The sequence below is a fragment of the Anolis sagrei genome, chromosome 1 (assembly GCF_037176765.1).
Source record: "Anolis sagrei isolate rAnoSag1 chromosome 1, rAnoSag1.mat, whole genome shotgun sequence".
In the NCBI taxonomy this organism is placed as follows: Eukaryota; Metazoa; Chordata; class Lepidosauria; order Squamata; family Dactyloidae; genus Anolis; species Anolis sagrei.
The window spans coordinates 340,255,925-340,273,520 of NC_090021.1; the positions used below are offsets into that span (position 1 = coordinate 340,255,925).

Consider the following 17,596-nt stretch of genomic DNA (forward strand, 5'->3'; position numbering starts at 1 on the left):
ATGGTCAGTAGTGATTTAATGCAGCTGGCTACTAACCAGCTGCGCCACAGCCCGGTCCTGTAACCCAGAATATCAAGGCAGAAAATCCCACAATATCTGCTTTGAACTGAACTGAGTCCACACAGCTGGATAATCCAGTTCAATGGTCAGTAGTGATTTAATGCAGCTGGCTATTAACTAGCTGCGCCACAGCCCGGTTCTGTAACCCAAAATATCAGGGCAGAAAATCCCACAATATCTGCTTTGAACTGAACTGAGTCCACACAGCTGGATAATCCAGTTCAATGTGGATTTTATCCAGCTGTGTGAAAGGGGCCTCAGATAATCCAGTTCAAAGCAGATAATGTGGATTATTTATTTATTATTTATAATTATTTATTTATTTATAATTATTTATTTATTGTCTCCTCTTTGTTTAGCCGTCCATCAGAGCGGACACAACAGCGGTGTTATTCACAGCGGAATCTACTACACGCCCGGATCGCTGAAGGCCAAGCTGTGTGTGGAGGGATCTCTCCTGTGCTATGAATACTGTGACAAGAAAGGGATCCCATATAAACAGTGCGGCAAGGTAGGGTAGGTGGGCCCTGCGCCTTTTGCAGGTCAGTTGCTTGTACTAGAAGCAAAGGAAGCTAATGTATAAATGGAACTAGTGCATGTACAAGGGTTGAATGAAAAGTAATGCCTCCACCTTCGTAACTCCTCAACAGATGGCGGTACTAGTATGCGCCAGGCACTGGCTTGTTCAGTAGACTCTCCTCTACAGTTCCATTTTGGCAGGAAGCCTTAGCATTGAACGGTTGTGTTGTTAAAAGTGCAAAGTATGGAATTCTGCGCAGACAGTCAGTCAATGCGACTTAATAAATAATAATAATAAACCTTTATTTATACCCTGCTACAATCTTTCTCCCCTTCTTTCCCTCCTTCCTTCACTCTCTCTTTCCTTCCTTCCTTCCCATTTTTCCTTCCTTCCCCCCCTTTTCTTTCTCTTCTGCCTCTCTTTCCTTCCTTCTCTCTTTCCTTTTTTCCTTCCCTCCCTCTTTCTCTACATCTTCCCCCCTTCCTTCCTCTTTCCTTCCTTCTTTCCCTTTTTTCCTTCTCTCCTTCCTTCCTTCTCTAACGTTCCTTCCTTCCCCCTTTTTCTTTCTCTTTCCTTCCCCCTTTTCTTCCCTCCCTCTTTCTTTACATCTTCCCCCTTCCTTCGCTCCCTTTCCTTCCTCCTTTCCCTTTTTCTTTCCTTCTCTCCTTCCTTCCTTCTCTGACTTTCCTTCCTTCCCCCTTTTTCTTTCCCTCCCTTTCTCGCCTTTCTTCCTTCTCTACCCCTTCCTTCCTTCCTTCTCTCTTTGCTTCCATGCTTCCTTCTCCCCTTCCTTCTTTCCTTCCTTCCTTCCTTCCTTCCTTCTTTCTTTCTTTCCCTCCATCTTTCTTTCTTTTCTTCCCTTCCCTTCCCTTCCTCTTTCTTCCCTTTTTTCTGTATTGTCATTTAGCTTTTCGTCATTTACCTTTCGGGGGCATTTTAAGTCCCTTCTGTTGTGTTTTTCAGTGATTTTATGAGTGAAGGACATACATTGGGTTGTTAGGTGTCTTGTGTCCAAATTTGGTGTCAATTCCCCCAGTAGTTTTTGACTTCTGTTAATCCCACAAACAAACATTACATTTTTATTTATATTATAGATTATTTTATATTACTAGCAATCCCCTGCCACGTGTTGCTATGGTCCACATGGAAGTTCTGTGTGGGAGGTTTGGCCTAATTCTATCGTTGGTCGGGTTCAGAATGCTCTGCGATTGTAAGTGAACTATAAATCCCAGCAACTACAACTCCCAAATGTCAAGATTCTATTTCCCCCAAACTCCACCAGTGTTCACATCTGGGCATATTGAGTATTCGTGTAGTTTGGTCCAGATCCATCATTGTTTGAGTCCACAGTGATCTCTGAATGTAGGTAAACTACAACTCCCAAACTCAAGGTCAATGCCCATCAACCCGTTCTAGTGTTTTCTGTTGGTCATGGGAGTCCTGTGTGCCACGTTTGGTTCGATTCCATCATTGGTGGCGTTCAGAATGCTCTTTGATTGTAGGTTAACTATAAATCCCAGCAACTACAACTCCCAAACGACAAAATCAATTTTTTGAGTGATGGTCACTCCCTGGGTTAGTAGGTGTCTTGTGGCCAAATTCAGCGGTAATTTGTCCAGTGGTTTTTGAGTTATGTGAATCCCACAAATGAACATTACATTTTTATTTATATAGATTATTAGTAATATTACAACAAGTAGCAACAGTCAGAACTGACCATGGAACAACAGACTGGTTCAAGATTGGGAAAGGCGTACGGCAAGGCTGCATCCTCTCACCCAACCTTTTTAACTTGTATGCAGAACACATCATGCGAGGATGTGCGGGGCTTGATGAATGCAAGGCTGGGGTGAAAATTGCTGGAAGAAACATGAACAACCTCAGATATGCAGATGACACCACTCTGATGGCCGAAAGCGAGGAGGAGCTGAGGAGCCTTCTAATCAAGGTGAAAGAAGAAAGCGCAAAAGCCGGGTTGCAGCTAAACGTCAAAAAAACCAAGATTATGGCAACAAGAATGATTGACAACTGGAAAATAGAGGGAGAAACCATGGAGGCCGTGACAGACTTTGTATTTCTAGGTGCAAATATTACTGCAGATGCAGACTGTAGCCAGGAAATCAGAAGACGCTTACTTCTTGGGAGGAGAGCAATGTCCAATCTCGATAAAATAGTCAAGAGTAGAGACATCAGACTGGCAACAAAGATCCGCCTAGTCAAAGCCATGGTATTCCCTGTAGTCACCTACGGATGTGAGAGCTGGACCTTAGGGAAGGCTGAGCGAAGGAAGATAGATGCTTTTGAGCTCTGGTGTTGGAGAAAAGTTCTGAGAGTGCCTTGGACTGCGAGAAGATCCAACCAGTCCATCCTCCAGGAAAGAAAGCCCGACTGCTCACTGGAGGGAAAGATACTAGAGACAAAGTTGAAGTACTTTGGCCACATCATGAGGAGACAGGAAAGCCTAGAGAAGACAATTATGCTGGGGAAAGTGGAAGGCAAAAGGAAGAGGGGCCGACCAAGGGCAAGATGGATGGATGGCATCCTTGAAGTGACTGGACTGACCTTGAGGGAGCTGGGGGTGGTAACGGCCGACAGGGAGCTCTGGCGTGGGCTGGTCCATGAGGTCACGAAGAGTCGGAGACGACTGAACGAATGAACAACAACAACAATAAATATATAATTATAATATCATATTATTATTATCATTAGTAGTAGTAGTATATTACATTACATTATAGTATTGTAAATATTATATGTATATAAAAATATTATATTATATTATATTATATTTTGATGGCTTAGGTGGCATCATATGGCAAAAAATGACACGCTTTTCTCATTTTCTTCGCAGCTGATAGTAGCGGTGGAGCAGGAAGAAATCCCTAGGCTGAAGGCTCTGTACAAGAGAGGGCTGCAGAACAAAGTCCGGGGCCTGAAGCTGATAAGCGCCAAAGAGATACAAGCCAAGGAACCCTATTGCCGGGTAAGATGTTGCCTGGTCTCCATTACGAAATGTCTCGGGGAATGGGGAGTAAGCAGGCAAAGGTCAGCGCTGAGGTACACATTCCCTTTGGATTTAACAAGCTCTTGAACAGGGGGAATGCGGCTGAAATATTCCCACAAGAATGCTTTGCAGTTAGAAACCTACTATGGGAGAGATGATTCACTAGAAAAGACAATGAAAGGCAATAGGAAAAGAGGTGGAGAGACTCAGGCTTCTTCTACACTACCATATAATCCAGATTACCAAAGCAGAAAATCCACATTATCTGTTTTGAACGCTATTATATGTGTTTACATTGCTATATAATCCAATTCAAAGCAGATTATTTTATTTATCATGTCAGGGGCAACCAGACAATTGTATTACATTTCTAACAGAACAAAACAAACAAGCAGACAAACCACAAAGTTTGCAAACTTGGTAGTTGATTAAACCACAAAGTTTGCAAGCTTGGTAGTTGATTAAACAACCAAGTTGATTAAACTACCAAGACTTTCACCAGTAGCTGGCCATTTGGGGTGCCTCTGGTGTTGCTGCAAGGAGGTCCTCCATTGTGCATGTGGCTGGGCTCAGGTTGCATTGCAGCAGGTGGTCAGTGGTTTGCTCTTCTCCGCACTCGCATGTCGTGGATTCCACTTTGTGGCCCCATTTCTTAAGGTTGGCTCTGCATCTCGTGGTGCCTTCCAAGTCGCCCAGTCTTCTGTATGCCCAGTGCCCAGCCATTGGTTGAGGTTCTGGGTTTCAGCCTGCCACTTTTTGACTCTTGCTAGCTGGGGTGTTCCAGCCAGTGTCTCTGTAGATCTTAGAAAAATATTTCTAGATTTAAGTTGTTGACATGCTGGCTGATACCCAAACAGGGGATGAGTTGGAGATGTCAGTGCCTTGGTCCTTTCACTATTGGCTGCTAATTCCCAGTGGATGTCAGGTGGTGCAATACCGGCTAGACAGTGTAATTTCTCCAATGGTGTAGGGCGCAGACACCCCGTGATGATGCGTCATGTCTCATTAAGAGCCATATCTACTGTTTTAGTGTGGTGAGATGTGTTCCACACTGGGCATGCATACTCAGCAGCAGAGTAGCATAGTGCAAGGGCAGATGTCCTTCACTGTGCCTGGTTGTGATCCCCAGGTTGTGCCAGTCAGCTTTCGTATGATATTGTTTCTAGCACCCACCTTTTGCTTGATAGTCAGGCAGTGCTTTATTGTAATGAACTATAAATCCCAGGAACTACAACTCCCAAATGTCAAGATCTATTTTCCCCAGACTCCACCAGTGTTCACATTTGGGCATATTGAATATTTGTGTCAAGTTTGGTCCAGATCCATCATTGTTTGTGTCCACAGTGCTCTCTGGATATAGGTGAACTACAACTCCCAAACTCAAGGTCAATGCCCATCAAACTCTTCCAGTGTTTTCCATTGGTCATGGGAGCCAAGTTTGGTTCAAATCCATCGCTGGTGAAGTTCAGAATGCTCTTTGATTATAAGTGAACTATAAATCCCAGCAACTACAACTCCCAAATTACAAAATCAATCCTCCCCAACCCCACTAACATTCACATTTGGGTGTATTGGGTATTTGTGCCCAGTTTGGTCCAGTGAATGAAAATGCATCCTGCATATCAGATATTTACATTATGATTTATAACAGTAGTAAAATGACTGTTATGAAGTAGCAATGAAAACAATATTATGGATGGGGGTCACCAAAACATGAGGGATTGTATTCAGGGGTCACGGCAGTAGGAAGGTTGAGAACCACTGCTCTAGAAGAAATGCTGGCTAAGAGGCAGAACAAATCTGGATCCTTTTCACCATTTATTTTGTCAGGGCTTAATGGCGCTGGACTCCCCTTACACGGGCATCGTCAACTACAGGCAGGTGGCCTTGGCTTATGCGGAAGACTTCCAGGCTGCGGGAGGGACCGTCTTGACCGATTTTGAAGTGAAAGACATTCAGATGAACAAGGAAAGCCCCGCCGGAAGCGAAGAAGGTAGGAAATGAAGCACCTGAGCTCCAAAACCTGAGCTCGGCTTCTACGTGAGGTTGACCTGGGATACACAAGTGATATGGGTTAATGTTTCCAGGCTGATCAATTACCACAATGCTCTTTTAAAGGTCTTCCAGAGATGCAGAATTTGCCATCAGTAGCTCAAATAGCTGAGAAGGAAATGGACGATCCACCATAGCGTTATTTTATACTGTGGTTGTTCATTCGTTCAGTCGTCTCCGACTCTTTGTGACCTCATGGACCAGCCCACGCCAGAGCTCCCTGTCGGCCGTCACCACCCCCAGCTCCCTCAAGGTCAGTCTGGTCACTTCAAGGATGCCATCCATCCATCTTGCCCTTGGTCGGCCCCTCTTCCTTTTGCCTTCCACTTTCCCCAGCATCATTGTCTTCTCCAGGCTTTGCTGTCTCCTCATGATGTGGCCAAAGGACTTCAGCTTTGTCTCTAGTATCCTTCCCTCCAGTGAGCAGTCGGGCTTTATTTCCTGGAGGATGGACTGGTTGGATCTTCTCGCAGTCCAAGGCATTCTCAGAACTTTCCTCCAGCACCACAGCTCAAAAGCATCTCTCTTCCTTCGCTCAGCCTTCCCTAAGGTCCAGCTCTCACATCCGTAGGTTACTACAGGGGAAAACCATGGCTTTGACTAGGCAATGGATCTTGGTTGCCAGTCTGATGTCTCTACTCTTTACTATTTTATTGAGATTGGACATTGCTCTCCTCCCAAGAAGGAAGCGTCTCCTGATTTCCCGGCCACAGTCTGCATCTGCAGTCATCTTTGCACCTAGAAATACAAAGTCTGTCACGGCCTCCACATTTTCTCCCTCTATTTCCCAGTTGTCAATAATTCTTGTTGCCATAATCTTGGTTTTTTTGATGTTTAGCTGCAACCCGGCTTTTGCGCTTTCTTCTTTCACCTTGATTAAAAGGCTCCTCAGCTCCTCCTCACTTTCGGCCATCAGAGTGGTGTCATCTGAATATCTCAGGTGGTTAATGTTTCTTCCAGCAATTTTCACCCCAGCCTTGCATTCATCAAGCCCCGCACATCCTCGCATGATGTGTTCTGCATACAAGTTAAAAAGGTTGGGTGAGAGGATGCAGCCTTGCCGTACGCCTTTCCCAATCTTGAACCAGTCTGTTGTTCCGTGGTCAGTTCTGACTGTTGCTCCTTGGTCCTTGGACAGATTCCTCAGGAGAGAGACAAGGTGGCTTGGTATGCCCATCCCACCAAGAACTTGCCACAATTTTATATTGACGTACCATATATTTCAAAATGTAGGTAAAATGGGGCCCCTTCTACACTGCCATCTAAAATCCAGATTATCTCCCTTGAACTCATATAATCCAGTTCAAAGCAGATAATGTGGATTATCTGTTTTTTACTGGATTATATACTGTATATGCATACATACGAGCTTATGGTAGAAACAGGAGAGAAATGCGCAGGATGCTCTGGTAAGGTTCAAAACAGTAAACACTTTTATTGTTGCAGGTAATGGACCTCATAAAAGAGACAAAGAAAGTTACTTAATTGTAGTAGAAGAGTTCCCAGTGCTGACTCCATGTCTTATGAGCTTGTGTATTGGCTATCTTGAGGCAAAGAGAAGCGTCATGTTGCTTCCTTCTCAAAGGGTACAGAAGTATTTGAGAAGAAGGGAGAAGTGGCTCCTATGTGTAGGCAGGAAGCAGAACACCTTGAGTTGCATAGAGTTGGGTTGTTGTAGGTTTTCTGGGCTGTTTGGCCATGTTCTAGAAGCATTCTCTCCTGACGTTTCACTTGTATCTATGGCAGACATCCTCAGAGGTATGGCCATACAGCCCGAAAAACCTACAACCCAGTGATTCAGCCATGAAAGCCTTCAACAATACATTACATAAGAGTTGTTTTAACTTAGTTATACTGTCAAATGTTATTTTAAGCTCCTACATATGTTTTTTCCTATGTTTTATTTATCGTGTCATGAGCAACCATAGCATTGTATTACATTTCTAACAGAACAAAACAAACACACAGTTTAAAAAAACCCCCACAGATTTTGCAAACTTGGTAGTTGGTTAAATATCCTTTGACCAGTATCTGGCCACTTGAAGTGCCTCTGGTGTTGCCACAAGAAGGTCCTCCATTGTGCATGTGGCAGGGCTCAGGGTGCATTGCAGCAGGTGGTCTGTGGTTTGCTCGTTTCCACACTCGCATGCCGTGGATTCCACTTTGTGGCCCCATTTCTTAAGCTTGGCTCTGCATCTCGTGGTGCCAGACCGCAGTCTGTTCAGCACTTTCCAAGTCGCCCAGTCTTCTGTGTGCCCAGGGGGGAGTCTCTCATCTGGTATCAACCATGGATTGAGATGCTGGGTTTGAGCCTGCCACTTTTGGACTCTCGCTTGCTGAGGTGTTCCTGCGAGTGTCTCTATAGATCTTAGAAAACTATTTCTTGATTTAAATCATTGGCATGCTGGCTGATGCCCAAACAAGGGATGAGCTGGAGATGTCTCTGCCTTGGTCCTTTCACTATTGGCTGCTACTTCCCGGCGGATGTCAGGTGGTGCAATACTGGCTAAGCAGTGTAATTTTTCCAGTGGTGTGGGGTGTAGACACCCTGTGATAATGCAGCATATCTCATTAAGAGCCACATCCACTGTTTTAGTGTAGTGAGATGTGTTCCACACTGGGCATGCATACTCAGCAGCAGAGTAGCACAGCGCAAGGGGAGATGTCTTCACTGTGTTTGGTTGTGATCCCCAGGTTGTGCTAGTCAGCTTTCGTATGTGAACAGTACAAATACTTTGTGCTCATTACTTTTAGTGGCTCGGAGTTCCACAGATTAGGTGTGTTGTTTTCAGTGTGTTGCCTGTGAATTAAGAGAGTGTCTAATGAAGACCCTATTACGACCGAGGCAGATGAAAGCAAATATTTGATCTGATTGCTGACCAGTAAGCCGATGACAATTTCACAACCCACTTAGCACTGTCATTTTCTTATTACTCACAGGGATGGAATACCTGGTTGCTGTTAAAAACTCAAAGGTAAGATCTTTCAGGTTTGCTTTTTAAATTATGTGGCATCACATTTTTCTTTTGTGGAATTGTTCAGACGTCTTTGTCATGAATACCTTAAAAATATTCTCTAATTTATTTATTTATTATTTATTTATTTACCATATTTATATACCGCCTTTCTCAGCCTGAAAGCGACTCAAGGCGGTTTACAATTGGCATAATTCAGTGGCCCCAACAACATAAAATATAATAAAAATATTAATATATAATATAAACCATATAAAAACAATATAAACAATGGTATGCAGCAGGTACTGGCTTGTTCAGTAGACTCTCCTCTACAGTTTCATTTTGGTGGGAAGCCTTAGCATTGAACGGTTGTGTTGTTAAAGTGTGAAGTATGGAATCCTGCGCAGACGGTCAGTCAATGCAACTTAAGCAATGTACAGTCATTGAATTCTTGACAGCAGTAGGTGTCACCCCAAAGGAGATGCCTCAGAGAATGCACGGTGTTGATAGTGATTGTGTTGATGTGAGTACTGTGCGTTGTTGGGCGAGTAAGTTTAAAAATATTGAGGTGGGAACATCTGACTTGCGCAACAAACAAAGAGTTGGATGTCCTGTGGCAGGAACCACCGAGTTTCACATGCAAAAGGTTGACAGATTGATTCAGGACGATCGTCGTATCACTCAGAGAGACATTTCAAGCATAATCGGCATTTCACAAGAACATGTGGATCACATTAAGAATGGGAGAAGATTGATGAATGCCTCCCTTCCCAAGATAAAGTATAAATCCACACAGAGCGAGCGTGAGAAGCACCATAGAAGTGGAAGCAAGAGACATCCCAAATGGCAGGTTGATTTTGGAATTATGTTAGATATAGAGCTGAGTTCCTGCTTCTCCTTTTGCTGCAGGGAGAAGAAATCCACTGCCGGCATCTTGTCTCCTGCGCAGGACTTTACTCCGATCGCCTTTCTCAAATCAGTGGTTGCAGCCCGGAGCCCCGCATCGTGCCTTTCCGGGGTGATTATTTGGTGCTGAAACCGGAGAAGTGCTACCTGGTTAGAGGAAACATTTATCCGGTGGGTCATTTCTCTATTTCATCATTTCAGTGACTGCTGATGGGAGTCTCCAGGTCTCGGAGTGTGTTGAGAAGATTGCTGTATGTATTTGCTGTAAGTTTTTCGGGCTGTATGGCCATGTTCCAGAAGCATTCTCTCCTGATGTTTCACCCACATTTATTGCTGGCATCCTCAGAGGTTGTGAGGTCCTCACAACCTCTGAGGATGCCTGCCATAGATGCAGGCAAAATGTCAGGAGAGAATGCTTCTGGAATATGGCAATACAGCCTGGAAACAACCCAGTGATTCCGGCTATGAAAGCCATCGACAATGCATAATACATTTATAGCTAAAGCAATTCAAATATTTTGCAGGGATTCATCCTATTTGTCAGTCAGCAAAAACCAGTGCCTTTTGGGTGGGGTTTCCCCTTATTTGTCATTTTACCAATCCCATAAGTACCTCTACTTCCCTTTTTCTATCACATCTCCCAGGAGAAAGACCTGCATCTGCACTGAAACTATCCCTACCTTTTATTTGTAAGAGAAGCTTCATCTGAAATCCTTTAAATGTGGACGCAGAGCAACATCTGCTACTAAATGAGCTACAAAGATTGGGTTCTTTCTGGTGCATATTAATGCTGTGCGCATATATTTTGCTTTGTTGCCGTAGGTACCTGACCCTCGATTCCCTTTCCTGGGTGTTCATTTCACACCAAGGATGGACGGCAGCGTCTGGCTCGGGCCGAATGCCGTTCTCGCCTTCAAACGAGAGGGATACAAGTTCTATGACTTCAGTGTCCCAGATTTTATAGATGCGACTGCATACAGGTAATGTCCTTGCTTTATTTACAACAACTACCATCCATTTGAGTGTTGTGTATTTTCTGGGCTGTATGGCCGTGTTCTAGCAGCATTTTCTCCTGACGTTTCGTCTGCAAATGCAGGCGAAACATCAGGAGAAAATGCTGCTAGAACATAGTCATACAGCCCAGAAACCACACAACACTCCAGTGATTCCAGCCGTGAATGCCTTCGACAAACCAAATATGGCAGATATGATGCCTGCCGATCTGCTTACAGCAAATGTTCTCTTCTTCCTCCTCAGTGGTTTATGGAAGTTGGTGCTCAGGAACTTCTCATACGGGATGGGAGAAATGTACAGAGCCTGCTTCCTCAGCGCACAAGTGAAGCAGCTGCAGAGATTCATACCCGAAGTCACCGTCAATGATATCCTCAGGTAAGAAGATAGGAAATCCTTTCAAAGGTCACAGAAGAATGCATTTCAGATTCACGTGTGCCTGAAAAGTGGCTGGAAAAGAGAAATCGCCTTCATAAAATAGAAAGTGACATCCAAAACAGGACATTGTAGGGGATGATGTTTCAGTGGGGTTGGCTTTGGAGAATGGCCATAGTCTTCCTCCGATGCTGAGAGCGCATGACATGCCCAAAGGCACCCAGTGGGTTTCCATGGCTGAATTCAAGGAATTCAAACCCTGGGTGCATTATTTTTCGTTTTAGATACATAGGCAGTGCCCAAGTTAGAAACATCCGAGTTACAAACGACTCCCGGTTAAGACCACAGGAAGGGAGAGAAATCTACACCTGGGAAGGGAAATTCCCTCCTGGAAGAGTTATTATCCTGGGGAAAAGGTATCTCCACTGAAGCATTATCACCAATACTTGTTTCCATAACAAGCCACATTTTCCAAAGTCCAATTCTCACAAGGACAGAAAATGAGGAGAAATCTTCTGTACAGGGCACAAACAACAAAACAGACAACATAGGGATGTTCCCTATGCTATATATATATAGCATATATATAGCATATATGTTGTTCATTCGTTCAGTCATCTCCAGCTCTTCATGACCTCATGGACCAGCCCACACCAGAGCTCCCTGTCGGCTGTCACCACCCCCAGCTCCTTTAAGGTCAGTCCAGTCACTTCAAGGATGCCATCCATCCATCTTGCTCTTGGTCGGCCCCTCTTCCTTTTGCCTTCCACTTTCCCCAGCATCATTCCCTTCTCTAAGCTTTGCTGTCTCCTCATGATGTGGCCAAAGGACTTCAGCTTTGTCTCTAGTCTCCTTCCCTCCAATGAGCAGTCGGGCTTTATTTCCTGGAGGATTGACTGGTTGGATCTTCTCGCAGTCCAAGGCACTCTCAGAACTTTCCTCCAACACCACAGTTCAAAAGCATCCATCTTCCTTCGCTCAGCCTTCCCTAAGGTCCAGCTCTCACATCCGTAGGTGACTACAGGGAATACCATGGCTTTGACTATGCAATGGATCTTTGTTGCCAGTCTGATGTCTCTACTCTTTACTATTTTATTGAGATTGGACATTGCTCTCCTCCCAAGAAGGAAGCGTCTTCTGATTTCCTGGCCACATTCTGCATCTGCAGTAATCTTTGCACCTAGTCACGGCCTCCACATTTTCTCCCTCTATTTCCCAATTGTCAATCATTCTTGTTGCCATAATCTTGTTTTGTTTTTTTTTTATGTTTAGCTGCAACCCAGCTTTTGCGCTTTCTTCTTTCACCTTGATTAGAAGGCTCCTATATATCTATATAAATAAAATGTAATGTTTGTTTGTGGGATTAACATAACTCAAAAACCACTGGGGGAATTGACACAAAATTTGAACACAATACACCTACCAGGCCAACAAGTAACTATCACTCATTAAAACACTAAAAAAAACACAGCAGAAGGGACTTAAAAAATCGGGCCCTATATCCCAGGATCTGATTTCAGATTTTCTGTTTATCCCAGATTATCTGGCAGTGTGGACTTATATAATCCAGTTTAAAGCAGAAAACCTGGGATTGGATCCTAGGATATACGTCCTGTCTGGGATCTGAGAGCAACATATCTTCTGAGTTTTTGGTTGCAGTCACTGGGACAGGCCAGGAAGTCACTTGGATTTCATATCTGAACACCTGTTTCTCTTTTCTATGTGCAGGGGTCCAGCTGGCGTCAGAGCTCAGGCTTTGGACAGAGACGGGAACTTGGTGGACGATTTTGTATTCGACGGAGGCACCGGAGATGTTGGCGCTCAGATTCTCCATGTCAGAAACGCCCCTTCTCCCGCCGCTACCTCCTCCCTTGCCATTGCTAAAATGATTGCCGACGAGGTGGAGGACAGGTTTCATTTATGACGAGAATACCAGCGGCTTGGAACTCTTTGCCCCTCTGTGGCCAGGCACCATGGCCGAAGCATAGCCGGACGAGGAAACAGAAATCATTGCTTAGTCAGGAAGAGGTAGTTGGAAGTCAGAGTCATTTGCAGAGGTCCAGCTGGCGTCAGAGCTCAGGCTTTGGACAGAGACCGGAACTTGGTGGACGATTTTGCATTTGACGGAGGCACCGGAGATGTTGGCGCACGGATTCTCCAGAAGCCTCAAATGCAGGCATGGGCAAACTTGGGCCCTCCCTCCAGGTGTTTTGGACTTTGAATTGTGGGAGTTGAAGTCCAAAACACCTGGAGGGAAGGCCCAAGTTTGCCCATGCATACTGTCTTTCGCAGGATGGTTCAAGCATGCAAAGATTACAGTTACGGCTAGCTAATTTCAGTCTGTTTTTGTCAAATGTGATCGATGCAAGGCTGAATGGACATGGCGTTTGATCAGGAGCTGCATTATTAGGAAGTGAATTCAGGAAACCAATAAGTGTAAAAATGTTGCAGACATGCTCATGTGGTGGACAAGGGACTGTATAAAGACTACTTTATTGAATTACTAAACGTTTCCTGCCACACGTTTGTTGATCTGGAAAATAAAGTAATGAGAAAGTGTTGATTTCTAATATATGTAATGTCTTGATGCTTGTGGATAAACGGTATTTCCTGCTGTTTCTTCGTCAGTGTTGATATAGAGATTGTCTGGTTTGCCCACTCTGGAACATCCAACATATAATTGTCCTTCTTTAGGAGACCCTTTCAAATCTATGATACTATATCTGTGTGGGTGAATCCTATATATCTATCTATATCTATAGTTGGATGGCTGCCAGGAGGGCTTTGATTATGTTTTCTTGCCCTGGTGAAGGGAGTTGGACTGGATGGCCTTCAGTATTTTCTGTTGGTCATGGGGTTCTGTGTGGTGGGGTTCAGAATGCTCTTTTTGTAGGAGAACTATAATCCCAGTAACTACAACTCCCAAATGTCAGGGTCTATCTCCCCCAAACTCCATCTGTGTTCATATTTGGGCATATGGAATATTCGTGCCAAGTTTGGTCCAGATCCATCATTGTTTGAGTCCAAAGTGCTCTCTGGATGTTGGGGAACTACAACTCCCAAACTCAAGGTCAATGCCCACCAAACCCTTCTAGTGTTTTCCGTTGGTCATGCAAGCCCTGTGTGTCACATTTGGTTCAATTCCAAATTAGCACTTAATGCCCTTGCAGCTTCAAATCCTGTTTGGTTGCTGCCTGGGGAATCCTTTGTTGGGAGGTGTTAGCTGGCCCTGATTGATTCTTGTCTGAAGTTCCCTTGTAGTTTCCAACTACGGTAACCTCACAACCTCTAAGGATGCCTGCCATAGATGTGGATGAAACGTCAGGTGAGAATGCTTCTGGAATATGGCCATACAGTCCGAAAAAAATCACAGCAACCCAAATAAAAAAATAGTCTATTATCTCAGAAACAGCTGAATGCTTGCCAAGTTACTTGTGCTTAGAAATGAAGTGCCGAGGCAGGCTACCCATTCAGCATATGACATTTTCTCGTTGGCACAAGGTGAAAGCTACACATCACCATGTAATCTTCCTCTGCGCCATCCCAGAATGGACATTCACAGCAAGAATCCATAGTATACGTTTTTTGGTTCATGCAAGGAGGAATCTTCACTAATTGGGCACTGATAGGCATAACCCAGTTTATGTTTGCCACAACCCAGAATGGACCTTCAAATATTCAGTGATGCACCTGCTTTGCTTTGGTAGGAAAAAAAAACAAGCTTTCCACCTGGCACAGGTAAGTGGGCATGTTCCCCTGCAGCAAACAAACTGACAGATCTAAACATAAAATAAATATTTACAGTGGGTGCATTAATGGTTCTGTGTGCATATCAGTGCATGCTTTGACGTGGCAATCAAAGAACTGAAGCATACTGAAGGAAGTGGAAGAGGTCCAAGAACATGAAGATACACAATTTTGAAGTTCAGGAATATATCAGGACTGTGCAGGGTTTTTATTATATTATTATTATATTTTAAAGGTTGGTCCTGGCTGCACTTTTATTTATTTATTTATTTATTTATTATTTGAACTTCTATGCCGCCACTCCCCTGGGGCTCGGAGCGGCTTACAAGGATGGCTAAAATTTAACAAAATTTAAAAGCAATTTAAAACAATTTAAAAACAGTAATATCAAACATTAAAAGCCTGTCGAAACAGGTATGTCTGACATGCCCTTCGGAAAGCTGGTAAGTCCCGCAAGGCACGGACTTCAGTTGGCAGAGTATTCCAGAGTGATGGTGCCACTGCTGTGAAGGCTCTGCGTCTGGTTGCTGTTAGACGCAAGATCTTGACACTGGGGACTTCCAACAGATCTTGGTCCTCAGAACGGAGGGATCTCTGGGGTTGGGAGGGGGTGAGGCGGTCCCTCAGGTACATCGGCCCCAGACCATGCAAGGCCTTAAAGGTGAGTACCATCCCTTTGAAAGTGATCCGGTGCTCAATTGGTAACCAATGCAGCTGGAGTAAGATTGGTGTTATGTGGCATCTCATTGGAATTCCCGCAAGAAGCCGAGCAGCTGCATTTTGTACCAGCTTGAGCTTCCGAATCACCGACAGAGGAAGGCCAATGTAGAGGGCATTACAGTAGTCCAGTCTGGAGATGACCGTGGCCTGGATCACCGTAGTGAGGTCGTCCCTGGACAGGGAGGGGGCCAGTCTGCCGCAGGTGATAGAAGGCGGTTCTGCTCACAGCGGAGACCTGGGCCTCCATGGTCGGCAGATGGTCCAAGAGGACTCCCAGACTCTTGACCAATGGTGACGGGCGTAGCGTCTCGCCATCCAGGGTAGGCAGCTGGATGTCCCCACTGCCTGGTCGACCCAGCCAGAGGATTTCCGTCTTTGCTGGATTCACCCTCAACCTGCTGGCACGCAGCCATCCAGTAATGGCCTCGAGGCACTGATGGAAACAATCAGGTACAGAGTCCAGTCGGCCTTCCATCTTCAGCACCAGCTGAACATGAATGCTCATGAGGTCCCAAGATTATTTGAAACTGAGGCTCCACACCAGAGACCAGGGAGACTGCCTTTAATTGACAAGCTATATTTTACACTCTGTCGCTGAACTTTATTATTTTTTAAATTAAGAATAATTATTAAATGTGATTTTTAAAAAGGATGTATATAAGAAGACTTATTCAAATAGCCCATCGAGTGAATGTGGAATGTACCAAACAACACATGTTTAAGCACCATCAAGGTTTGATTCCAATGTAATTTTGTAGAATTGTACAAAATAAACATTTTTCGGGGGAGAAACACAGGCAAAAAGCTCAAGAAGCAGCAAATGGGATAGGCCCCTCTTTAACATCTTAAATTGTGGATCACAACCTTATTTGGGGCCTTCTAACTGAATTTGAGGGGCACAAATTTATGTAGCTTGCCATCTACTGGGTGATTTTAGACATCTATATTAATAAAAATGTAATGTTCATTTGTGGGATTAACAGAACTCAAAAACCATTGGACGAATTGACACCAAATTTGGACACAAGACACCCAACAACCCAATGTATGTCCTTCACTCAAAAAAATAGATTTGGTCATTTGGGAGTTGTTTGTTGTTCATTTGTTCAGTCGTCTCTGACTCTTCGTGACCTCATGGACCAACCCACGCCAGAGCTCCCTGTCGGCCGTCACCACCTCCAGCTCCTTCAAGGTCAGTCCAGTCACTTCAAAGATGCCATCCATCCATCTTGCCCTTGGTCAGCCCCTCTTCCTTTTACCTTCCATTTTCCCCAGCATAATTGTCTTCTCTAGGCTTTGCTGTCTCCTCATGATGTGACCAAGGTACTTCAACTTTGTCTCTAGTATCCTTCCCTCCAATGAGCGGTCGGGCTTTATTTCCTGAAGTATGGACTGGTTGGATCTTCTCGCAGTTCAAGGCACTCTCAGAACTTTCCTCCAGCACCACAGTTCAAAAGCGTTTATCTTCCTTCGCTCAGCCTTCCCTAAGGTCCAGCTCTCACATCCGTAGGTTACTACAGGGAATACCATGGCTTTGACTAGGCGGATCTTTGTTGGGAGTTGTAGTTGTTGGGATTTATAATTCACCTATAATCAAGGAGCATTCTGAACCCCACCAACGATGGAATTGAACCAAACTTGGCACACAGTTCTCCCATGACCAACAGAAAATACTGGAAGGGTTTGGTGGGCAGTGTCCTTTGAAGTTGTAGTTGTCTACATGCAGAGAGCACTGTGGACTCAAACAATGATGGATCTGGATCAAAATCTCTACATGAATACTCAATATGCCCAAATGTGAACACTGGTGGAGTTTGGGGAAAATAGAATCTTGACATCGGGAGTTGTAGTTGCTGGGATTTATAGTTCACCTACAATCACAGAGTAGTCTGAATCCCACCAACGATAGAATTGGGCTAAACCTCCCACACAGAACCCCCATGTGGGCCACAGCAACACATGGCAGGGGACAGCTAGTTTGCAATAAAACGTTAACAACAACATAAGTGGTTCCCAACCTTTTCTTGACCACTTTGACCAGGGACCACCCTCCAACATTAGTACCAAAAGGGTTATGAATCAGTTTTTGGTCAACTTTAGAACTGATTGGTCATTTGGGGTGTTGATTCAGAAAACTGCACTGGATAGACCACATCAGCTCTAGTTTCTGATACAAAACATATGCAATACAGTAGTCGCCATCTGCTCGCCCACAGAAAACTATATTTAATAATCTAGGGCAGA

General features: G+C 44.4%; 1 protein-coding gene across 1 annotated transcript in view; it reads left to right on the top strand.

The window, feature by feature from the left end:
• L2HGDH (L-2-hydroxyglutarate dehydrogenase) overlaps positions 1–13,100 on the top strand; it is a 19,630-nt gene extending 6,530 nt beyond the window's left edge. The window contains exons 3-10 of the mRNA XM_060752849.2: positions 420–571; positions 3,432–3,563; positions 5,415–5,577; positions 8,577–8,611; positions 9,503–9,670; positions 10,322–10,479; positions 10,757–10,888; positions 12,614–13,100. Of these exons, the coding sequence (XP_060608832.2) occupies positions 420–571; positions 3,432–3,563; positions 5,415–5,577; positions 8,577–8,611; positions 9,503–9,670; positions 10,322–10,479; positions 10,757–10,888; positions 12,614–12,809 (1,136 nt within the window). The 3' untranslated portion in view covers positions 12,810–13,100. The remainder of the gene's footprint in view (positions 1–419; positions 572–3,431; positions 3,564–5,414; positions 5,578–8,576; positions 8,612–9,502; positions 9,671–10,321; positions 10,480–10,756; positions 10,889–12,613) is intronic.
• Positions 13,101–17,596: the final 4,496 nt, after the last annotated feature.